This window comes from Lepidochelys olivacea (assembly GCF_965140295.1).
Source record: "Lepidochelys olivacea isolate rLepOli2 genome assembly, chromosome: 4".
Lineage (NCBI taxonomy): Eukaryota > Metazoa > Chordata > Testudines > Cheloniidae > Lepidochelys > Lepidochelys olivacea.
Window position 1 is genome coordinate 146685754 of NC_140414.1, and position 26012 is coordinate 146711765.

At 42.6% G+C, this 26012-nt stretch overlaps 1 protein-coding gene across 3 annotated transcripts in view; it reads right to left on the minus strand.

Annotated features, from left to right (window-relative positions):
- The window catches only part of ZNF638 (zinc finger protein 638), a 71574-nt gene that overhangs the window by 19119 nt on the left and 26443 nt on the right, over positions 1-26012 (minus strand). For all 3 annotated transcript variants that reach the window (XM_084626476.1, XM_084626477.1, XM_084626475.1), the window contains exons 11-21: positions 25772-25822; positions 24797-24868; positions 22664-22876; positions 22479-22547; positions 22327-22395; positions 21125-21177; positions 18572-18703; positions 18272-18400; positions 17692-17733; positions 14405-14545; positions 10306-10431 (exon numbers count right to left, since the gene is read on the minus strand). In XM_084626476.1, coding sequence (XP_084482602.1) covers positions 10306-10431; positions 14405-14545; positions 17692-17733; positions 18272-18400; positions 18572-18703; positions 21125-21177; positions 22327-22395; positions 22479-22547; positions 22664-22876; positions 24797-24868; positions 25772-25822 — 1097 coding nt within the window. The remainder of the gene's footprint in view (positions 1-10305; positions 10432-14404; positions 14546-17691; positions 17734-18271; positions 18401-18571; positions 18704-21124; positions 21178-22326; positions 22396-22478; positions 22548-22663; positions 22877-24796; positions 24869-25771; positions 25823-26012) is intronic.

A 26012-nucleotide genomic window follows, 5' to 3' on the forward strand; every position in this document is an offset into this window, starting at 1 on the left:
GTTGAATAATTGTGACTTTTAGGTCTCTGAGTGTCCAGGAAGCTTAAAGTGTTCTCCGACTGGTTTTTGAATGTTATGATTCCTGATGTCAGATTTGTGTCCATTTATTCTTTTGCGTAGAGACTGTCCGGTTTGGCCAGTGTACATGGCAGAAGGGCACTGCTGGCACATGATGGCATATATCACATTGGCAGATGTGCAAATGAACGAGCCTCTGATACTGTGGCTGATGTGATTAGGTCCAATGATGGTGTCCCTTGAATAGATACATGGAAAGAGTTGGCAACGGGCTTTGTTGCAAGGATAGGTTCCTGGGTTAGTGTTTTTGTTGTGTGGTTGCTTGTGAGTATTTGCTTTAGGTTTGGGGGCTGTCTGTAAGCGAGGACTAGCCTGTCTCCCAAAATCTGTGAGAGGGATCGTCCTTCAAGATAGGTTGTAGATCCTTGATGCACTGGGGAGGTTTTAGTTGGGGGCTGAAGGTGACTGCTAGTGGTGTTCTGTTACTTTCTTTGTTGGGCCTGTCCTAAAGCAGGTGACTTCTGGGTACTCTTCTGGCTCTGTCAATCTGTTTCTTCACTTCAGCAGGTGGGTATTGTAGTTGTAAGAATGCTTGATAGAGATCTTGTAGGTGTTTGTCTCTGTCTGAGGGGTTGGAGCAAATGCGGTTGTATCTTAGAGCTTGGCTGTAGACAATGGATCGTGTGGTGTGGTCTGGGTGAAAGCTGGAGGCATGTAGGAAAGTACAGCCATCAGTAGGTTTCCGGTATAGGGTGGTGTTTATGTGACCATCGCTTATTAGCACTGTAGTGTCCAGGAAGTGGATCTCTCGTGTGGACTGGTCCAGGCTGAGGTTGACTGTGGGATGGAAATTGTTGAGATCATGGTGGAATTCCTCAAGGGCTTCTTTTCCATGGGTCCAGATGATAAAGATCTGTCATCAATGTAGCGTAAGTAGAGTAGAGGCATTGGGGACGAGAGCTGAGGAAGCATTGCTCTAAGTCAGCCATAAAAACGTTGGCATATTGTGGGGCCATGCGGGTACCCATAGCAGTGCCACTGACTTGGTATACATTGTCCCCAAATGTGAAATAGCTGCGGGTGAGGACAAAGTCACAAAGTGTAGCCACCAGGTTTGCCGTGACATTATCAGAGATACTGTTCCTGACAGCTTGTAGTCCATCTTTGTGTGAAATGTTGGCGTAGAGGGCTTCTACATCCATAGTGGCCAGGATGGTATTATCAGGAAGATCACCAATGGATTGTAGTTTCCTTAGGAAGTCAGTGGTGTCTCGAAGATAGCTGGGAGTGCTGGTAGCATAGTGCCTGAGGAGAGAATCTACATAGCCAGACAATCCTGCTGTCAGGGTGCCAATGCCTGAAATGATGGGGCATCCAGGATTTCCAGGTTTATGGATCTTGGGAAGCAGATAGAATACCCCTGGTCGGGGTTCTAGGGGTGTGTCTGTGCAGATTTGTTCTTGTGCTTTATGATCAAATAAATTGGTTAGTCTCTAAGGTGCCACAAGTACTCCTCGTTCTTTTTACCTAGGCATGGCTCAAGACATTTTTACCACTGTGTCAAACATATAGGCTTTGGGTTTTCACTACTTTCAAGACCACCTGCAGATTTTCATAACAGTGGTAAAAACGCCTGAGCCCTATGTACCCTACTGCTTGTATGCTCATGTTGTTGGAGACTGTTGCTGCTATATGGACACTAGTTTTTCCGTTGTATCATTCAAAGCACAGATGAGGGGAAAAAAATACTGCTTTGAAAGCACGGAGTGCTGAAAGCTGCTCTTTGTTTGCACTAGCTCTAATTTGGTTAAACATGTATTGTAACAAAGCCATGTTATTTGTTGCTAAACAAGATACGGGCAATGGTTACAGAAAGCACATTTGCATCTTACAATGCATCTTTGAAAGACATTCCCTTCATATCATTTGTCAAATGTACATGCTAAGTCAGTATTTATTTTTTTATTGCTAATTGTGAGTTTATTTCTAGCATTTATACACTGCTTAACATTTTCTAAAGTGCTGTGAAGTCTGTTACATAAAAATGAAATACTATATAACACTCTTAAGAAAAGGTGCAAACTCAGTGCCCCTTTCCATTACAACAGAATTGGTATCATATAGAATACGGATGGAAGATACTTCCAGTGCATCTAATCCAGCCCCCAAATCAAGCAGGAGATACTATATATGGAAATTATTTACCTCTCATAACTGGAGTTCTTTGAGATGCGCAGTCCCTATCTGTAGTCCACTATGGGTACAGATGCACTCCATGCACCCTGAGAAAATTCTCACAGGTAGCGTCCCTTGAATCTATACTGTGCCCTGGCTCTCCTCGTGCACTGTACTAAGGGTATAAGTGGCGGTGGAGACAGAGACCTCTCCAGTTCTTCTAGTCTTACTAGGAATCAGAGATTATCTGAAGCTGAGGGGAAGGAGGGCAGACAATGGAATCACTCCAATTATAAAGAGGTAACTAATTTCCCTTTCTTCTTTCAATGCTGGTCCCTATATGTATTCTACTGTGGGTGACTGACCAGCAGCATTTAGAGAGGAGGAGGGTGTGAGGATTCATGTGGTATGGCTGCTTGTAGAACCACTGCCTTAGAGAATGCCAAAATTTGCCAAAATAGCTTGTTTATTATTATTTTTATTATTATTCCCCCCTCCCCGCACTGTTCCTCAGACGTTCTTGTTAAACCCTGGATTTGTGCTGGAAATGGCCCACCTTGATCATCATACACATTGTAAGGAGAGTAATCACTTTCCGATGAAGTGAGCTGTAGCTCACGAAAGCTTATGCTCAAATAAATTGGTCTATTAAATTAGTCTCTAACGTGCCACAAGTCCTCCTTTTCTTTTTGCGAATACAGACTAACACAGCTGTTACTCTGAAATAACTCAAATAGTCTCTCAAAGGAAGTAGGAAAGCATCTCCCTCTGAAGAATTGTTCCAGAGCTCCCCTGGCACAGTATGTGCTGCACGTCCTGTTTGTTTGGGAGGCAACCAGGACCCAGGCAGGAGTTCCCCATGGAGTGAAGGTGCTATTCACCATTAAGTTATTTAATAACCACTTGTGGTCAGTGGCAAAGTGCCTGTTACTGCTGTCCAGCAAATTTTAGGTTCCTAAGCAGTACACTGCCATTAGGGTAATTTGGTCCTGGATACAGCAAGTCCATAAATTGATCACTTCTATATACCAAGGAATGGATCTTGCTCCTCCCTGACTGTTTATGTAGAATAAGGTTGTTATATTGCCTGATGTTACAAGAATGGAATAATGGTAAGAATGCCCAGCATGCTCCACAGACCGCTCTGAGTTCAAGGAGATTTACGTCCATTCTAGTTTCTTGGGGTACCCAAGTGCCTTGTGCTGTGACACTGTCCATGTGAACGTCCTCTCCTCCCTCCAATCTAGCAAGGAGGCTTCTGTGATTATTGTCTTGCTGGGTGTCTGGGATAGAAAAGGAATGCCTATGCACACTTGTGCAGGATCTTTCCACCAAGTCACATAGAGATTGTCTTTATAGTGTTCATGCTGTGTTTACTTAGTGTATATATACCATTCAAAGCTAAGCCTGCAAGCAGTGGAGGTGGAGTCTGATGCATGGTGTTACGTAAGTACAAGATGCCATGTGACTCAGCAGAATAAGGCAAATTTGGACCTATGTCCAAGAATTGTGTATAACCTGATTTATCAAGGTGCCCATGGTTTTGAATCTGTCCACAGGGATATAACCCTTTTCTTTCACTGAGTCTAAGATCGCTCCTTTGAAATCTATAGTCTGGGTCAGTATCACGGTAAACTTTTCCACATACACAGTACTTCTCAAGGATCTAGGAAATGGAGCAACGATGAGGTCAATGCTTCTGGATGTGTCCTGCCTATAAGAAGCCAGTCTTCTAGATATCGGAAGATGGTGGAACCACCCCATCTGAGCTGCACTGCTGCTACTGTGGAAAACCCTTTTGTGAAGGTCTTGGGTGCAGCTGCTAGATTGAACACAAGAACCCTGGTATTGACAGTGGTCAGGATCCATCACAACTCCAAGGATGGGTCTCCACCTTCCTGTCTCTCTGGGAACTAGAAAATATTTTGAATAAAATCCTTTTCCTTGATGTTCATGCTGCTCTATTGCTCACTGCTGGAGGAGGGATTTTGCCTTCTGAAGGAGGATCTCCTCATGAGTATTCCTTGTAGTGGGCCAGGGAAGGAAGTGTGGAGGAGGTGGAGAAAAAAAAACTCAAATGTTAAAGCCGGAATGGATGATATGGGGCACCCAATTGTCTATTGTTACTGCCCTCCAGTTGGGCAAAATTATGTGAGGTGTCCACCAAAGAGGATCTTGGAATTGGGTGGAGATAGGCCACTGGGGAACTAGGAGTCAGAGTTGATGCTATCAAAACAACTGTTTGGCCAGAGGTGACGCTGGGTAACCACGATGGAGGTGGAATGGGAAGGTATCTCAATTTCTGCACCTTCTGCCATTTGCAAGATGTCTTATAAGAGCACTGGTGGTAAAAGGGCTGCAGTAAAGGCCTAGCTTGTAAGGCTAATTATAGTATTTCCTCTTCTGAAGTGGGGTGTGTGTGTATGTATATTATATATATATATACATATATATACACACACACACACACACACACACCCCCACCCAAGGGAACAGAGTTGCCTTGGGGTCTTTTAGTGAACACTAAGACTTGCCTGTCCTCTCATTAAAAATATTGATTTCATGAAAAGACAAGTCCTGTACAGTGTCCCATCCCCCCTGAGAACCCAAAGAATGTAGCCAAGATTCCCAGCACATCCTATAGCAGTCACCATGGATCTGAACGCTGTATTAGCAGCACTGACCAGAACTTGTAATGAGGTTCTTGCAACTAATCTGGCCTTGAAACTGAGTGCTATCCTCTTGGGGGTAATTTTTCTTTAAGTCCAGGAACTTAGAATAGTTAAAAACAAACAAACAAAAAAAAACAGTTGACCAGGAGGGTTTAGAAGTTAGAAATTCTAAATTGAAGGCTGGTGGAAACAAACATCTTTCTCCTTATAAGGCCCAAATGTTTGGCTTCCTTATCTGAAGGAGTGGCCCTTGGGTGCTGTTGTCTGGACCTTTCTGTGGCTACTTGGATGACGCAGGAGTTCAGGACAGCATGGGAGAATAAGAACTCAGCTCCCTTAGTCATGAAAAAGCACTGCTTTTCTGCCCCCTTGGAGGTAGGAACACAGGCAGCTGGTGTATGCTGTACCAGTTCTTGCTGGTTCAAGTATGGACTCATTCAATGGGAGTGCTACTTGACTAGATCCCATAGGCTAGAGGATGACCAGGAGTCTCTGTTGTGGGTCCTGGACCTCCTATAAGGCAATTTGGAGCTGTTCTGCCACTCTCTGAAGCAGCTCTTTGAATTGTCTGTGGTTGTCCAGAGGAGAGAGACAGGTTGGAGAAACTGCCTCATTGGGCAAGAAAGATGATACACCTGTGAGTCGGGTGGCACCAGCAGATTTGGCTCATTTTCCTCTTCTTCCATAGGCTCAGGAGGTTCCAATTAGCCTCTTGAAAGGTATGTGTGGTAAGATTCCCTATCTTGGATCACACGGACTCTGGGAGGCGTACACACAGATCCCAGTAAGGCAAGCATGAGAGGCTGAAAGTAGGTTGTGATAGCACTGGGTACCATCATTTCCAAGGAGAGGATCTCTGGTTGGGCAGACAAAACTAGTACAAAGAGACTACTCTTAATCCTCTGTCTGGTTCAATTCTCTCGGTGGAGGAGAAGACTGTTTCACTAGTACATCCAACTCACCCGAGGGTGAGAAGGTTGGGTCCAGTTCTATCAGCAGTGCTGTCCGTACCAATGTTGAGAAACCACAGATAGAGGATGGGGTAAGGAGATGGGCTTCTCCCTGAGTCCATGACTTCTACTGGTGTTAGAATCTCCCAAGTGAGGATCGGTCCCAGCAATGGGGAGACTGCGGGTCTGGGAGGATGAAGATACCCTGCGGAAGCGGCATAAGATACTGGAGCCTTGGAAGGCTGCATCTCATCACCTTGCACCAGAGTCAATGTAAAGGGATTTTCAACCATCAGTGGTTCCTTATGGGACTGCTCCTGCGGCTTTGTCTTAGTCAGTACCGTGGTCGGTGTCGATGGCAACGTGGGGGATGGTACTGAATGACCTTTGCTCCTATGCACACCTTCTGAACACAGCCATGAGATTTAGGAGGACCTAAAAGCCCTTGTGTCCTGGGCATGGAGACCTGTCTGATCTGGACAGGGTCGGTATCCCTTTTCTAGGTAGATCTCAGAGGCAATCTGCTTTTATACTTATAAGCGCCTGTTACTTATGTGAGAAGGCTGAGATGAAGAATTCTTCACTTCAGTTATTCCTGCTCCTGAGTCAGATATCTAGTTCGGAGGCACCCTTTTTGATGGTTTAGGCCGATGTACTAGGCCTGGATCTGACTGAGGCCTCAAAGTTCCATAAAATGCTTCCAAAGCCAGAGTTCTTACACTTGCTGTGCTCGGCTGGGGAAGCAGCTCCAGATACTGCACTTAGTAAAGACAGGAGCTTCTCTGAAGCAGTGCTGGTGGTTGTCACTGACCAAAAAGGAGGAGGAGCAGAAGATCAATTTTTGAAGCCCAGAAGTCCTCTGGACAAAACCTAAGTCCTCTGATCCTCCAGTGCAGGACTCCCAGGGGTGGGTGTTCAAATTAACTCTTAGTTAAAATTTTAAAACTATTAACAATACTACCAATATATGAAACTTGTAAATATTTACAAGAAAAAGTTTAGAAGGATCATTCAGGACACTGAAGATTCTGACTGAGGCCATGAGGCAGTAAGAAGGAACTGGAGAGGAGTATCAGTCTGCACAGTCCCATGTACCCTCAACAAAGCACGAGCAGAGCTAGAGCGCACAATGAGAAAAATGAGAATGGTGTCCAGGCACATGGAGCACATGCATACACACAGTGGACTACACGTACACACCAGCACTAAGGAAAAACTACCCTTTCCATACACTTATCTAATTGTGAATTGGAAAGCGTCTATGAAAATTGTAATAGCTATTTATTTCTTAGACTAGCCATTCTGTCTATTTCTAATTTAAGTTAAGATACTGCAAAGCAAAGAAAGCAAAGCATACTAGATCAAATGAACAAGGGAAACAATGTGACCTACTGGTTAGAGCAGCAGACTGCTCTCCTCCTGTGTCTCAAACTATACTAAAAGACCTGACTAGGAAGGCCTATGCTACCTCTTGGGAGAAAGGGATCTAGACCTAGAAGGAGGCACAGCCGTCGCTGGCTTGCAGGAATGGGGTTGCATACCACAGGATGCCAGTAGGGCCAATGCTGACAGGCATATGTACACCAGACCCAGAGCAGGATACCAGTGGAGCGGTTCTCTGACAGCTGTGCCTTTTCGTTTTGACAGACCAGTCCTTGAAGATTCTCCCAGATTCCCACTGTGATCCCCATGAAAGGGCGGGAGGGATGGAGGGAGAGTGAGAGATCAATCCCTACTGTGCATCAAAAGAGAGGAGGAAAAGCAGTATGCCTCCACCAAAGGGTAGGCTGTTCTTTCAGGAATACTAAGGTGTTCTAATGTCCACTCTACCTGAGAGGGAGACGGAGTTGGTACTTCTGATACCTCTCTCGCCTGTGGTCCAAGGTCATCAATGCCAGAATGGAGGTGGATGACCAAGGCCTGTTGGTTGATGTAGCACAGGAACTCTGGATGGAATCTTGGCTCACCAAGCTGGTCATGGAAAGGGACTGATCGGAGGACCAAGGTTTAGCCGTGTCCTTCCTTGTGGGGTACAGACAGGCTTGCATAGGGCGCTCCATGAGGAATAATTTTAGGCAGGCCTTTCTACCTTTCCGAGTCCGATTAGAGTAGCAGTGACATATGGCACATTGCTAAGGAATATATCCCTCTCCTACACAAAAAAGGCAATGGACTCTCTCTCATAAAGCAGCACTGAAGCATCACACGATGGGCAGGTTTTGAATCCAAGGGATTTCACTTCTGCCATATTGTGCAAACCCACATATAAGGGAATGGTGAAGGGTTCAGCCTAAGAACTAAATAATTGATTGAATAAGTTTTGTTTCTTGCCTAAAAGTAAGACGACTAACATTTAATTACTAGCAATACAAGTAACTAACACTAATAGCAGCACCGTGCACAGAGAAGCAGGCGGACACCGCAGGGATTCAGTCTCACTGCCTGATGCAGTAAGGAGGAACTGGGCCTGCTCTGCCTTTTATACCCTCAGGTGCAGGAGATGCAAGGACATCTAGGGCACAGGAATGGCCCCAACAGATATTACTAGCCAAAAGAATCGGATTGTGTGTGTATGAGGTGCATTCACACCAACAGTAGGATCCAAGTAGATTACAACTCAAAAAAGAATCCTTATTTACCCCAAGACAACCAAGAAGCACAATTTTTAAAAAATACTTAGAATCTGGCTGTTCACATGGAAAGCATCATTCTGATTGACTCGTTAGCCTATGATGTCACAGTTGTGCCTGAACTCCCAACAGTGAACAATTGGGATTGCATGACTAAACAAAAAATTCCTACATCCCTGTTAAATGAGTGTAGGTAGAAGGAATGGAGAGAGGTTAAGGTGAGGACAAAAACAAAATTATAGGGAAATGTGCAGCTGGAAAGTGGGGGGGGGAAGATTAAGTTCTAAACTGATCCTTCTTTCTCCTAAATTGCTAAACTTTCATGTCAGCTGTACTTTGCAGTAATTTCAGCCATATTCAGTAATTTTCTCTTGTAAAAGATAAATTGGGGGCTGTTCAATACTTCTGTCATAACCACACAGCTAAGGGTAGCCTAGAATTCCTCCTTACCTGTAAGGAGTTAAGAAGCTCTAATAACCTGGTTGGCACCTGACCAAAAGGACCAATGGGGAAAGAAGATACTTTCAAATCTGGGGTGGCAAGTCTTTGTTTGTGCTCTTTGTTTTGTGTGTTCTCTGGGGAAGCAGAGAAGCATCCGGATAAGAAAATTCCTTCTCCTAAAACGAGTCTCAATATTGCAAAAAGAGTAAGTAAATAAGGCAAGGCGCATTAGATTATCTTTTGTTTTTAGCTTGTGAATTTTCCCTGTGCTAAAAAGGGAGGTTTATCCCTGTTTTTTTGCAACTTTAAGGTTTTGCCTAGAGGGGAATCCTCTGTGTTTTGAATCTGATTACCCTGTAAAGTTTCCTTACATCCTGATTTTACAGAGATGCTTCTTTTACTTTTTTTTCCTTTATAATAAAAGTTTGTTTTTTAAGAATCTGGTTTACATATTTGGTTGGTATATTATTCTCAAGCCTCCCCAGGAAAGGAGGTGCAGGGGCTTAGGGGGATATTTTAGGGAACAGGAACTCCAAGTGGTCCTTTTCCTGAATCTTTGTTTAACTCACTTGGTGATGGCAGCAGTACCCATCCAAGGACAAGGAAGGATTTGTGAGTTGGGGAAGTTTTTAACCTAAGCTGGTAGAAATAAGCTTAGGGGGTCTTTCATGTGGGTCCCCACATCTTTGCTCTAGAGTTCAGAGTGGGGAGGGAACCTCAACAACTCCAAAGTTCATTTTTATAAAATAAAGTAACTTAAGTGGCTGCTGGCCCACAAACTGATGCTCAAACAGTTGGTTGGGGTTTTTTAGGGGAGGAGGAGGAGGCTGAAAAAGGTCAGCAAACCTTAAAACTAAGCATTCTCAAAACCATAGGGAAAAGGTGCTTCTAACCATTTTTCTATTATTTTCCTCTTAACCCTTTGACAGAAGCTACTTTTAACAGAGGGAAGAGATTCCATAAACACAAAATTGATTTTAAAAGATATTCCAAAAAAATGGAAGAGCAAATTAAGCAGCAGTAATCTCAATATGCTATTCTAGGGTGCACATTAGTAGGTTGTTGGAACACTTCTCTAGTAGCTGGTTTCAGAGTAGCAGCCGTGTTAGTCTGTATTCGCAAAAAGAACAGGAGTACTTGTGGCACCTTAGAGACTAACAAATCTATTTGAGCATAAAGCTGTGGCTCACAAAAGATTATGCTCAAATTTGTTAAGTCTCTAAAGGTGCCATAAGTACTCCTTTTCTTCTCTAGTAGCTGTAGGCACTCAAACTTTGGATTTGAATCTCAGTGTACCTGAGGTACATGACTCCGAAGTAACGTGCACCAACAAGACTGGTGTTTACTTTTGTTTAGCAAAGGCTAGACAGCCCACAAAAGCAAAAAAAAGTTGTCTAACCAAAAAGACAATTGTCTTACCTCTGCAGGTTCTCTCCTTGGTGATAGCATACAAGTCAGCGTATTTTCACCCATGTTATATGGGTACTGTTTTAGGAAGCAGCACATTGATTTAGCTGAGTCAGGACTATCTAGCTGAAGAATTGCCTTTAAAAAAAATTATTAAAAAATGAGCAGATAGATTTATTTATTCTATTTTGAACACATAATTAACAAATAAAGCCAACACTTTTCAAAAGTAACAATAGTGGTTAGGTTTGCTTTCCTTAGTTGAGAGCACTAACATAGGTTTACTAAAGTGACATTGCTATTGCATCTGGCTTATTTCCTCAGCTGTTCTGATATTTCAAGGACCTGTTCAACTTTTTTTAAAATTAACTTAAAAAATAAAAAAGAAGGTAGGTGAGGTAATATTTTTCACTGGATCAACTTCTGTGGGTGAAAGAGAGAAGCTTTCGAGCTATACAGAGCTCTTCTTTAGATCTGGGAAAGCTACTCAGAATATCAGAACTAAATACAAGGTGAACTAACTGTTTAGCACAAATAGTTGAGGCATATTCTAAGAGACCATTCAAGGTGAAATGGTCCATTAACACCTCTGCAATCAAGAGACAAAAAGACAGGGGTTGGTGGGTTACAGATTGTTGTAATAAGCCATGAATCCAGTGTTTTTATTAAGACCATGATTAAGACCATCCCATTCCCTCTGGGGCACCTGGCACTGGCCACTGTCGGAAGCCAGGATACTAAGCTAGATGGCCTTTTGGTCTGACCCAGTCTGACCATTCTTATGTTCTGTGTAAAAGGACAGCATTGCTCCCTGCCTCGGATATTTACAAGACAATGGACACCCCTCAGATACCCATCCCAAACCTATCCATTTAATTCTCACCCATAACAATTTTACGTTCAACAACAAATGCTTTGTCTAAATCATAGGAACAGCCGCAGATAGTAGGATGGCTCCCCAACATGCCAGCCTCTTCATGTATGTAATGTTGTGGCCAGGTTAGGCCCAGGATACTAGAAAGACATGGTGGGTGAGGTAATACCTTTTATTGAACCAGCTTCTTTTGACTGGTTTCAGAGTAACAGCCGTGTTAGTCTGTATTCGCAAAAAGAAAAGGAGTACTTGTGGCACCTTAGAGACTAACCAATTTATTTGAGCATGAGCTTTCGTGAGCTACAGCTCACTTCATCGGATGCATACCGTGGAAACTGCAGCAGACATCATATAGACACAGAGATCATGAAACAATACCTCCTCCCACCCCACGGTCCTGCTGGGTGGGAGGAGGTATTGTTTCATGATCTCTGTGTCTATATGATGTCTGCTGCAGTTTCCACGGTATGCATCCGATGAAGTGAGCTGTAGCTCACGAAAGCTCATGCTCAAATAAACTGGTTAGTCTCTAAGGTGCCACAAGTACTCCTTTTCTTTTTGCGAATACAGACTAACACGGCTGTTACTCTGAAACAGAAGAGAGTTGTCACTTTGGATGGGCTATTACCAGCAGGAGAGTGAGTTTGTGTGGGGGGGGGTGGGGGGTGAGAAAACCTGGATTTGTGCTGGAAACGGCCCACCTTGATGATCACTTTAGATAAGCTATTACCAGCAGGACAGTGGGGTGGGAGGAGGTATTGTTTCATGATCTCTGTGTGTATATGTCTGCTGCAGTTTCCATGGTATGCATCCGATGAAGTGAGCTGTAGCTCACGAAAGCTCATGCTCAAATAAATTGGTTAGTCTCTAAGGTGCCACAAGTACTCCTTTTCTTCTTTTGACTGAAGACACAAGCTTTCAAGCTACACAGAGTTCTTCCTCAGGTCTGGAAAAGGTACATAGAGAATTGTGTTTAGCTATGACACTCAGTACCTTTCCCAAACCTGAAGAGCTCTGTGTAGCTCAAACACTTGTCTTTTTCACCAGCAGAAGTTGGTTCATTAAAAGATATTACCTCACCCACCTCGTCTTTCTAACCTCTCCACAGACCACTTTGAGGAAGAATTTCTGAACAAACCACAACACCAAAGACATAGCTCAGAAACATTTGTGTTTTCATCCTCTGAATAGACGACCTAAACTCCCTCACAGATTTCAACCACAACGTCAACAATCACCACCCATCCATCAAACTCTCTCTAGAACACTCTCACATTAGCATCAACTTCCTAGACACCACAATCAGCTTCAAGAACAGAACCCTACAGAGAACTAAATACAAGAAGCCTACAGATCACTACATTTACCTTCACAGATTCAGTAACCACCCCAAACACAGAGAAATCAACTACAGCCAGGTACTCAGATACCACGGAATATGTTCCAAGAAGGAAGTCCAGAATACACACTTTAACACACTCAAAATCACCTTCACCAAACAAGGACACTGCACCAGAGAAGAAGATCACATCATGGAACAGGCCACTCAAATACCCAGAGAACCTGCTACAACATGGGGAAAAAATCCTCTGTAAGCATATCCCTAAGCTGTTACCTACCATCCCACACTGGAACATATAAAGGGTATCATTAAACAATTACAACCCATACTCGGAGCGACACACCCTGAAATAAATCTTTTCCAAACTTCCTCTTTTGGACTTGAAGCAACCCCTCAACCTTGCCACGCTCATCAGAAACAAGCTCTCACAGACCAAGACTCACCAAACCAAAGCAAAACCAGACCCTGCAACAACAGATGTAAAACCTGCACAAATATCTCCACTTCTACAATGATCAATACCCCCCCCCCCCCAACACAACTGTCAAGATCCAGGGTCCTACACATAGAATCACAGAAAAGTAGGACCGGAAGGGACCAACAGCTCATCTAGTCCAGCCCGCTACACTGCCTATCACAACATGTAGCATATCTCATTCAGTGCCGTAAATACCCCAACAACTACTATGTGGGTAAAACCAGACAATCACTAAGCTCTCAAATGAACTTGCACAAAAAAACAATAAAGACAAAAGCTCACTACCAACCTTGAACACTTTTCACCATACTATCAACTCTATAATCAGACCTCTAAGTCCTTGTCCTAAAAGGAAACCTGACCACCACCTTCAAAAGAAGAGCCTGGGAGCTTAAATTTATAATTTTGCTAAACATTAAAAATCACGGTCTCAGGCCATGTCCATGCTACACACTCACTCTGATATAACTACGTCGCTCAAGGGTGTGAAAAATCCACACACCTGAGTGACGTAATTATACCAGCGCAAATATTTGTAATAAAAAATAAATATGAAGTGAGCACTGTACACTTTGCATTCTGTGTTGTAATTGAAATAAATATATTTGAAAATGTAGAATCATAGAATATCAGGGTTGGAAGGGACCTCAGGAGGTCATCTAATCCAACCCCCTGCTCAAAGCTGGAAAACATCCAAAGGTATTTAAATAAATTGTATTCTATTATTGTTTAACAGCACGATTAATTTTTTTAATTGCACAATTAATCGCTTGACAGCCCTAATTAAAACAACAAGAGACTTAAATAAGAAAAGAAAATGTTTCATGCTACTGATTAGAGTAGCAGCTGTTTTAGTAATTTTAAAAAATAAAAAAATGTAAAATTAAATATAAAAATAAAATACACAAACAAAAAAACCAAAAATGTCAAAATCAAAACTTTTTGTTTAGAAAAAACAAAATAATTGGCTGTCTAAACCATTTTTCAAAACTTTAATTCTGTGGGAAATTCTACAAAAAATCCATTTTTTGTTCCGAAACAGAAGAAAAGTTTCCAAAATTTTGGAATTTCCCTGTGGAATGGGAAATTTGGGTTTCTCCCAGCTTTAACCTCTAATTTCCCATTATCAAAGGCACATATTTTGGTGGCCATCTTTCTTGATAACTCAATTCCTTTCTCTTCCAAGCCTATTGAAACTATTCCTGAACCAGCTGGAGTAGGTAGCAGCATATACCATTCCCCTTTCTCTCCGACGCAAGAAGTACTTGTTCATAGCAACAATAGTCAAAATCAAGGACCCAAATTTTAATCTTTAATCTCTTGAATAGCAGCATACGTTGCTAATGAGAGATTATCCGTCAGATCATTAAAAAAAATTAAGGGTCTCACCACACCAAGATTAAAATTATATATTTACCTTCTTTTTATTCTTCAACACAACATAGTGATCCACCTTCCCAAATCGAAGTCCCACGCAAACTACTTCAAGTTCTGTGTATCCATCATCTGGTAAATTACCAAGATGCACAAACTGATTATATAAAGTTTCTGTATTTACCTAAAAGAAAAGCACAAAGACTGAAATTCAGAAATATTGTATTGAACTGGTAAATACAGTAAAATTACTGTGAAAATCCTGTCATATCTGAAGAGAAAAAATATTCATATCTACCCTTTTACTCTGAGCTCATATTCAATTTAGAATATTCAGTGAACCACAGCATGACTTCTATAAGAGTACTCCAGAAGAATTCCTCCTTCATCCTTTAACTCAGAGGTGGGCAAACTACGGCCCACCGGCCCCTCCTGCCTGGCCCCTGAGCTCCTGGCCCAGGAGGCTCGCCCCCAGCCCCTCCCCCACTATCCCTCTCCCCCGCAGCCTCAGCTCACTGAGCCACTGCTGCAGCAGGGCTGTGAGCTCCTGGGGCAGGGCAGCTGCAGAGTCCGCAGCTGCAGACCTGGCGCTCTGTGCTGCACGGTGCGTGGCTGGCTCCAGCCAGATGGTGCAGCTGCCTGTCCTGGTGCAGCCGCACTGCCAGCCACCAGTGCTCCAGGCAGTGCGGTAAGGGGGCAGGGAGCAGTTGGACAGACAGCAGGGGAGTTCGGGGGATGGTCAGGGGCCGGGGGTGTGGATGGGGTCAGGGTGGTCAGAGGGCAGGGAACAGGGGTTGAATGGGGACAGGGGTCCCAGGAGGGGGGCAGTAGGGGAAAGGGACCAGGAAGGGTGGATGGGGTAGGGGTCCTGCGGGTGGGGGGGGGGGGGGCCAGTCAGGAATGAGAGGAGGGGTTGGATGGGGGTGGCAGGAGGCTGTCAGGGGTGGGGGTTCTGGGGGCAGTCAGGGGACAGGGAGCAGGAGGGGTGGATGGGGTAGGGGTCCTGGGGGTGGGGGAGGCAGTCAGGAATGAGAGGAGGGGTTGGATGGGGGTGGCAGGAGGCTGTCAGGGGTGGGGGTTCCGGGGGCAGTCAGGGGACAGGGAGCAGGAGGGGTGGATGGGGTAGGGGTCCTGGGGGTGGGGGAGGCAGTCAGGAATGAGAGGAGGGGTTGGATGGGGGTGGCAGGAGGCTGTCAGGGGTGGGGGTTCCGGGGGCAGTCAGGGGACAGGGAGCAGGAGGGGTGGATGGGGTAGGGGTCCTGGGGGTGGGGGAGGCAGTCAGGAATGAGAGGAGGGGTTGGATGGGGGTGGCAGGAGGCTGTCAGGGGTGGGGGTTCCGGGGACAGTCAGGGGACAGGGAGCAGGAGGGGTGGATGGGGTAGGGGTCCTGGGGGTGGGGGAGGCAGTCAGGAATGAGAGGAGGGGTTGGATGGGGGTGGCAGGAGGCTGTCAGGGGTGGGGGTTCCGGGGACAGTCAGGGGACAGGGAGCAGGAGGGGTGGATGGGGTAGGTCAGTCAGGAATGAGAGGAGGGGTTGGATGGGGTGGTGGGGGGCAGTTAGGGGTGGTCAGGGGATAGGGGGGAGAAAGGGGGAAGGGCTCCCGGGGTGCCATCAGGGAACGCGGGGGGAGGGGGGGGTTGGAGGGGGAAGGAGGTCAAATAGGGGGCGGGGACCATGCCACGCCTGGCTGTTTCGGGAGGCACAGCCTCCCCTTACCAGCACTCCATACCATTTCAGAAACCCGATGCGGCCCTCAGGCCAAAAAGTTTGCCTGCCCCTGCTTTAACTGCTCAAGTTTTCAGAATTTCAACTTTGGTATACAAGGCCACATCCCAAAACAGTAAGAACTTCTCGCTCCTTCAGAAAAAAAAAAAAACACACTTACAGCCTGTCACCAACTCTTGGCTGGAAAGGGATTTTATTTCTTGGGCAAATAAACCTGTGTGTCTTCTGGTATTTCTTTGTCTTTGAACCATTGTTCTTCAACAGTAAAATGTGGGCTTAATCTGAAGTCTGAGTTCCAACCTGTCTAAACCAAACTTCCTCCTTCTCAAGGTTCGTGCCTAAAGACTGCCAAGACCTTTCTTTGATGTGGGAAATTATTATTTTAGGAACTGTCCCATGTTAAAGCAAAACAGAGGATTCCTCCTATTCAAAGATTAATATATAACAAATAGGGAGCTGAACATCTGGTAAAGAGAGGAAGATTGATCCAACTACTGGTCAGAATGCTCAAAAGGTTTCTGTCTGCTGCATACATGGAGTCAGTTGCACAAATTTTAGTAGATTACTGTAATGAAATGGGAATTTTCTGTAGTGTTTTATTAATTCTATGTGTACCTCAGTTTCCCCTTTCCACTGGGGGACAGGGAGGATTAAGTTTGCTTTTAAGGCCAACTAAGAGACATAGGCATGTGGGGATCATCTCCCCGTCTGGGTGGAATGAAGAGCCATAAAGAAACCCAGATCAACAATGGGACCAGAGAGACAATGAAAGTACCAAATACTCAGATTTTCCTGTACCTCTCAGCAGGGAAGCTGAGCAGAGACCCCAGCTTGAGAACAAGGACTGGAAGCTGCAAAGCAGGGGCTTAAGAGTCAGCTTCTGAAAGATGCTTGGAGCTCTCTCTCACCTAGGAATTCATTAAGGAAGGAAGTCGGAGAGATAGAGACAGAGCCTAAAAATGGAATTTACTACAGCATGGCTGGTGCTCTGGGCTAACCAAAATGGACTATGCTTTAACCTTCACTTCTCTATACTAACCTAAGGACATACTATACTGCCTTCCAGTTGACTAATAAATCCTACTGTTTTGAAAGCTCTGTATGAGCGTCACTGTAAATACTTGGTGAAGTGCATTAACCCCTGAATAGTGTATAAGTCTCTATCAAGAGTCCATCTCAGTTGGACTCACTGAGCTACAATGGCTGGCAGTTATAGAGCTTTATTAAAGTTGAGGGAGGGCAAGTGTGTGGAGAGAGAGAATAGGAGGCTCTCCCAGGACTCCTATTAAATGCTTATCACCTGCACTCATCCATAGTGTGTATCTAAATAAAATGTATGCTTACTCAGTCCACTTCTTGCTTCTTGTTAGTCTATGAGCTGTCCTACTGAATTCTAATTGAATAAAAAGTGTAGTAATAAAGAAGTGTCTTCTGTTTCTAATGTTAATTTTTAATATTTTTATTTAATGGAATGCAACATTTACATAAAATTTTATTAAATTTTGATAGCACTCAGTGTAGCAGCTACAATCCCAAATTATAAAAATGTAAAAGTTAGCAAATGTCTAAATTACTGACCAATTTTTTAAAAGTCTCTAACTTACCTTCGAGTTGGCATCTTTAATCATAGCAGTAAATATAGCTTCCTAGAAAGAAGAGACAGGGCGTTAAGGTTCTGAACTTTAGAAGTTGGTTGGTATGGCTGCATGTAATTGGAAGGCACAGCATCCCACTACTCCTACCAATAATATATCGAAACAGAACCTGAAAAGTTAAGGTTCGTGGCAACCTTTCCAAAGTTCATGAGTTTGGTATTGCCAACCTCTCTCTAAAATTACTTTCATTATGATCTTCACATTCTCTTTGCCAAACAAAAATTCTGTCTACAACTGTATTCACTAAAATACTTGCTAATGAAAATAGAAACACTAGGAAAGTAGTAGAGTTGAGTTTCAAAATAGGATATACCCAGAGGGTTATAGAGAACCTATATTATGTGCCCAGGAAAGAGAGGAGGCAGGGCGTACAATCAACATAACAATAACTTGAAACAGCAGGGCCCTAATGGATATTAAACAGAGAGCAGTAGTCTAGACTGGCAGAGAGGTACTATAAAAATGGATGTTGAGTAACTGCAGTCACCTGAAATAGAAAAAAAAATTGCTTCATATTCCATTTGCTTACCTCATCTTTTATATTCTTGTATTCCGGCGCCATACTAATGCAAAGCTGATTTCCATCCACTGACATTGGGAAGCAAGTATAAAATTTAACCATGGAATCTGCAGATTTTTGATTTATTTCCAGATATGCCTTTTAAAACAAAAAAAAGTCTAAGTGGCCTCGCAAAGCACAATAAAAAAGGAAGAACTACTGTGTCCCCTTTAAGTTATTTCAACATCTGAACTTGTTACAAATTTCTTTGAGAGCTTCTTTAGGTGATACTATGCCAGAAAACTTTTTTCTAAATACCAATTACAATACCTTTTTATGAGAAGACAAAATTAAAACATCTTTCAGTCCTCCAAATGGCTTTGTTAGGTTGGAAACTTCCTCAACAGAATATCCTTTATCAGGTAAGTTTGAAATAAGCACAACACATATGTCATCAAGTTCCTGCAAACAAAGGAAGGTACAGATTTTCATTAATCCTTGCTTCTACTCTAAACCAACTGTCAGTCAGCCTTTCTGTATTTAATTCTTATTGTTTATCTTAAAAGTGCATGTATTATTCTTAGATAAAAACGACATTAAACTGGAGTTAAATTGGAATACATAGCAGATATTTCAGAATAAAATTATGCTGATGCTGTAATTATCTCAAAAGCAAGCATTACAAACCCAGAAAAATCAGAATTAAGATTAAATTCAAATATGTTAGTGTATGGAAACACACAGAGCACCCAAATCACCTTTATTCTGCCCTGTATTGATGCCATGTAATAGCCATGATTAGTGCATAGTAAGGCCTTCAGTTCCAGATTAGATTAAATCAATTTCTGAATACATACTAGATTTTTCCTGAATTTCCTGGGTTTGTAATGCTTGTTTCTGGAATCATTTCAGCATTCCTGTAATGATTTATGAACTTCATCTTTGTGTTTTTTCTTAAATGTTACTAGATACTTCTAACGATTATGAAGATATGTAGCACTGACCCCAAACCTTTATTATTATTATTATTTTAAAATTTTTAGGGCCAGATGCACCAGGACACACTGGCTGCTTTGTGTCACTCTGGAACAGCACAAGGCAGCCAGTGTACTAGCCAGTTCCCCCCAGCTCCTGACCTCCACACAGGCATACACACATCCCAGTTTTCTCTTCTCTCCCTTCCCACAAATGTCCTTGCACACCATCCACAAATAGCCTCCCTCCTCTTATTTTTTCTTCCCTTTTTATAGAGCAGATATGAGTAGTTTTTAAAAAGTAATGTTTAGGATTATCAGTCATTTTTTACAATTATTCTTCACAAAACTTCTTCTTCAGAATGAGCCAATGAACAATATTCTTCTACATAGATTTCCACAAACTACTCTCTTTCAAAATGGCTGCCAATTCCTACAGTTCTCAATTAATGTGAGCTACAGGATTGTTATTAGCAGAATGACCTTCATATTGGCCACTGCCTCCTAGTTCCAAATGAGACTGAGCCAAGCTGCCCCAAGGAAGATGGTGGGTAGCATGACACCATCTTCAGCCCCTGCAGAAGGAGAGGCTCTCCGTTATGAAGAGCAAAAAAGAACCATTAATCCTAAAACAAAATCTTGGTATCTAGACAATGCACAAGATTTTATGTGAGGGGTTAACTGTAGGGAAATTTGAAGGGTCTATGTTCTTCCACTATTAAGATAATTTGTTACAGAAAAATGGCCTGACACAGGATGCTGAATTTCTCAAAAGACCCATTTAATGAATTTAAACTGAATTTAATTAGCCGATTTACTTGTAATTTCTCAGAAAATTCATTGTGCTACAGAATTCATCAACTACTACAATTTTCAAGAGAATATACTCTATTCGTCATAAAAAACAAAGTGGTTAAATTCCTGCTTTAAGAGTAAAACTCAACTCATCCTTAACTATGGATATGAGAGTGGCATTGCTATAATTTGTTAAGACTGCCAGTGTGCGCTCAGGGCACTGACCCACCCTAAGGAATTTACACTCTAGCATGGTTGGTCAAAGAATATTAAGTCAAACAATGTGGTAAGTCAGAGGATCTTTATAATGAGGTGACGGCATCATATTACTGACATGACAGGTTTCAGAGTAACAGCCTTGTCAGTCTGTATTCGCAAAAAGAAAAGGAGTACTTGTGGCACCTTAGAGACTAACCAATTTATTTGAGCATAATTGGTTAGTCTCTAAGGTGCCACAAGTTCTCTTTTCTTTTTGCGATTACTGACATGAGTTAACATTTGTGGGCATCACGTAAGCAGTGAGTTTTAGAGAGGGGACTGGACTGAAGAGGGTGGCTGTCTAGAGCAATAAGGATGGGGGCTGGCGAGGGAGTTCCTGATAAGGAGAAGGGCATGCAAGAGGGCACAAAAATGAGAACATGCTCTATAGAAGTTCTCAGGCTCTGGTCTGTAGACCACCAGCAGATACATGGAAGCTTTCCTGTTGGTCTACAGAATTAAACTTTTGAGAACTAAGGTGGAGCAGGGAAAGAGTTGCAGGAAAAGTGGCTCATAAGAAAGTCTCTCCCTTTCAAAGTGGACTGCAGAATGAAGAATTGGAGACTCATTGCTCTGTAACCTATATACATATTGAGAAAGACCAAGAACATAACACTGATTGTAAAAATTACTCTCATTTACACATCTGCTTCTCTCACAGGACCATACAATTCTGGGGAAAGAAGATGTGAAATCTGCAGAAGTTTCTTTGCTGGCCCTATATATATATTATAAATATAAACGGAAGACCTGAGATTCTGGTAAGGTCTATATAGGTATCTTTCACCAACACTGAATTCGTACTTGGAAAATATTTACAGATTCAAATAATTTTGGTTTGAATGTGAAACCTGACCTTGCTAGCTGACTCAGTTGGTTCTTCGCTCTTTGTAGTCTCTCCAGTAGCTTCTGGGGGGGGAAAAGGGAGTAGGCGGGGGGATGTTTAGGTTAGTATATCTTTAAACACCATACAAGTATTTACATATCCAGGGAATGCCCATATAATCTGTCAAAACAGTCTCATGCAAATGATCACTTGCTTAACTGCCATGTTAAGATTTATAGTTTCAATTCTTCTGAAGGCGATTTTCAAAGTGATAGAAAATACTGGGACACGTCTTCATTTACTGGACATGGAGAACACTACACTGGTGCTGCATACATGTAGCAACGGAATTACAAACCAAATTTATTCAGAAAATAGTTTTTAATAGCCATAGGACTGTGCACATGAAAAAATGCCATTACCTGAGGAGCTCAGAGTATGCTGTAGTCACTATGGCCCTGTCCATATAACAAGCATATTTTTGTAATCAGGTTGTTGACAATCAGCCGACCTGGTTACAAACACCTCTGAGTTGTGCTCACACAAGATATCACTCATGTTTCTATCTCCTCCCCTATGAAGCTGCCTGTGTTTATATCAGTGCATTCTGCGAAAAGTATGTGCAGCTATCTCATGATGTTTCAGAAGACGATACAGTGTCCAGAAAAATGCAGACAGAGCAACAGCATAACATACAGGGAAGTCGTCCTGACCACAAAGTTGTAAGGGACCAAGCAAATCTGTGATGCAGGCATAGTAAAAGGGGGCTCATCTATATTACAAAAATACGTCTTCCTGTAACTACTTCAGCAACCCTGAGCCACTATCAGCAGCTGGCAAGGGCAGAACACTATTAGGTACATAGTAACAAGTATTAACCATGTTTTGTGTGAATAAACCCTATTTAGAACCAAGCACGACAGTAACTGGCTAGAACCCCAGTTATAAGAAATAACGTTACCAGGGCCTATTTTAGCTAATTTTTCATAGGTAAATTGAGGCACCAAGATTAAATGAGTTGGTGGGAGAGTTGGGAATAAACATAGGAATGCTCACACCTTTGCTCTAACCACTTGTAAATAAATAACATGCTCCATTCCGTGCTACAAATGAAAAGTGCTACATAAGAGGTAAGTAGTATACACCCTGAAGATGTACATTTTCTCATTACAGTCTTTCCCTAGCCCCCGCCTGCAAAAGAATTGCTTGCATATTTTTCTCCATGAACCTACTTGAAGCATTTTCCTTCTTGGTACTCTCAGCTGTCTTCACTTCCACAGTGTTCTTGGCCTCAAGATTTTCTATGTGAAAATATTCTCATTTTAGTTTGCAAATATCGACAGGTTTATGACAGAAGTGAAAAACTGTTTAAACTGCAATTTACCTTTGTTGGCTACAGATTCCATAGACTGATTTGATTCCACCTCCAGAGTAGAAGTCAGTGTAATTGACTCTACAAGAACAATTTTAAAGGAGCCATCAGATCAACAGTAATTTTATACAACTTAATAAATCAGATCAACAGTAATTTTATATAACATTTTAGATAGCGTATCACTACAAATTTACCTTGCACAGCTACAGGTTTACTAATTTCTTTGGCCTCATCGTCTCCAGCTTTCTTAGGTTCTGTGGTCTTCCTAGCCTCTACAGCCTGTTTAGATTCTGTGGTCTTAGCCTCCTCAGCCCGCTTCGGTTCTGTGACTTTCTTAGGTTTTGCATCCTTCTTTTTGGATTCTGCAGACTTCTTAGGATCAATACGCTTCTTTTCATTAGGTTTCGCTGTGTTGGGAAAGGAAGAGCAAAGCATTCATTATTTCAGCATATTTAAATTACCTAGTTTGCAAACAGAAATATATAACACAATTTCTGTTAGATGAATGTCTTAGGCCTTAGGGATCATCTCCAGCTCAACTTAAACATATTCGTGATTATCTGACCCCTCCTCCCACAAAACAAAAACCACCCACACTATTGTCTCATTCTTTCTGGAACAGGACACAGAACTATTTAATTAAACTCTTGATTTTTTTTTTTTGCTTACTTATGGACACAAGATGGATATTTGTAGGATAGATGTAATAATTGTTTCCGAGCCCTAAAAGCTGCCATCTACTATAAGTAACAGGTAAGATGTACCAGAAGGGGTGGGGGCAGGGAGGTGGTCTCCTGACCTGACTCAGACTCTGGTCAAAGTGAGTACTCCATCTTTAACAGTCTGAGCTTAATTTCCCTGTTCTTCCATGCCCTAGACTTGACAGCTAGGCAGAAATTGCACTTCTGGGAGACATGGGACTATGCCACGCAATGGACACATTTAGAGTGGCCATCACTCACAGGTACAGCCTTTTGACAGGAGAGACCGCATTTGAAGCCTGGCAAGCCAGACATTCCCTACCAGGAAGACAAGGCTCCGCAAGGAGAAAAAAAAATTATCCACTTACTAACTAACCTAGAACCACTACTAACGACTAACTGCAATAACTAATCTTTAAATTAATACAAAACAGCTGAGGCATGCTCAAGGCAGACAAACTAGAACTCTATCTCAGGCCAAGGCTATGGAGAAGGAACTGTGGGCAGTTCATCTGCGCATCCCTACATAGCCTTGATGTGCATCATGAGGAGGCACAGGGCACATGCGTGGGCCAAATGGGCTCCGGCAGTGGAAAAAGCTCTGCTCAAAGGCTTGAGAGGTATATGCGCACCTGAACTGGCACGGCCATAGGGACACCACTCAAAGAACTGGTCTCTCTATGTTTTTACAATACCAAGCATACAGAAGATTTTCAGTAATTACTAACCACCATTTTCTGAGGATAAAGGCAACTCGATCAGCATGCTCTTCCATTAATTATAGGCATTTTATTCAGAAATATGCCAATTCCTGGCAGTGAGGGACGCTACTCTTGCCTCAGTTCAGCATCAGAACCTAGAATTTTAGGTGTCTAGTCTTCTCAAATAAGCACAGTTGGTGATGAGAAGACAAGACCCCTTAGAACAGCATTTCCCAAACTAGGGGAGGGCAGGGCAGCAGCAGAATGCCCTAGACTAATCTGGGGAAATAGGGTAGAAAAGAGCTATGGGAATCGCTCAATGACCCTGGTTTCACTTTAGCTTCCCATTACAAATATGCTGGTGTAGGTATAACGGCCCACTTCTTGAAACCCACGTTCCCTCTCTGCTCCCGTAGGCAATGATTATATGCCTTCTGCAAACAGCACCTAAGTACTGGTGCTATCATAAAACAACTGCTGCCAACAACAAGGAGCCCAATGCAAGGGAACATAAGGGAGTCAGGCAGCTTGCCTATCAAACAATCTATTACAATGACAACAAGGAGACCGGTGGCACCTTAAGGACTAACACATTTATCAGAGCATAGACTTTCATGGGTAAAAAAAACACTTCTTCAGAGGCATCTGAAGTGGTTTCAGGTTGCATCTGAAGAAGTGTTTTTTTTACCCACGAAAGCTTATGCCCAAATAAATGTTAGTCTTTAAGATGCCACCGGACTCCTCGTTGTTTTTGTGGATACAGACTAACATGGCTACCTCTCTGATACTTGACATCTATTACAATGGGGACTCCAGAGGGGAAAAAGCTGGGACTCTTTGCCTCAGAACCTAAAGCACTTCTGTTTTATAAGGAAAAGAATTTCTGCATGTTTTCACTGAAAGTGAAAATTCTCATTTGCCTTACCTGAAGTGGTTGAAGTTTTCTTAGTTTTACTATCTGTTTGCACCGCCAGTTTCTTTGTTACTTCATGTTTACCTAAGTAAAATAATTGTAACGTAAGAACTCAGTATAAGCAGGGGTGCTGGAACTGGGCCTGGCTTGAAGTAGTAACAACCACCAAATACACCGGACCCTCGCTAGAACGCGGGATTTGGAATCCATGTGCAGTACTGCATTAACGTGGGGACTGCGTTATAGCGGGAACCGCGTTAAAATGAATTCCAATTAAAGTAATTAAATTTGGGATTCATGGCCGTGACCACGTCATATGTGAATTTGTGCAATACAGACAGACGTGTGTTCTAGTGAGGATTCGGTGTACATAGTTTCTGCTTTCAGCACTCCCACTATAAAAACTGTTCCAGCACCCTTGAATATAAGTGGATATTATTACACCAATTTCAATCCTAAAGGAATTGCAAACACATTACAAAATGGTATACAATTCATAGGAATCACTTCATCCATGACTGAAATAGAGCCAGCTCTGGAGTAAAAAGAGGCAGCTATTTAACTGTGCACAGCAACACAACAACAGAGACAAGTGGGCAAGAACACCAACAGTAACCGCAGAGGGAGTTAGACGAGTAAAATACAATTACTAAAATTCAAATTAAGCTAGGACATTGAGGTTCTGTTCTTACAAAAAGTGTATTTTTTAATGATCACAAGTAATCTGAATCTCAATTTTACCTTATCTGGGGAAAAAAAAAAAAAACAGCCACTAAGGCACTGGATTCAATGACAACACAAGGAGAGTGCCACCAACTGAATCAACAGCAGCATGTATATTTAAACACCTGACTGGTTTCCCATCCAAATACTGACTTGTCCTAATCATGTTTACAGTGGCTTGTGAAAGCTAATGGAATAACAGTACATGGCAGCATGGCTGTTTAGTTACTTTCAAATGTACATTAAAACAAATCTAAAACCTACCAACAAGTTTAACTGCTTTTGTTGCGGTATGTCCAGCTTTTGTTAATTTTCCTGAAGAAACAAGAAAAACGTGTCATTAACAAATCCTAAATCAGAAGACTATTTTGCTTTAAAAGCATGACAAAGCCTGGTGGCGAAAAATTATAAAGCCCTATTTTAGCAATGGTCTTCAATCTTTCAACAGGGTGTTTGAACACTGACAGATCAAAGCTAGCATGCACTGGGATCTAGAAGGGAGCAT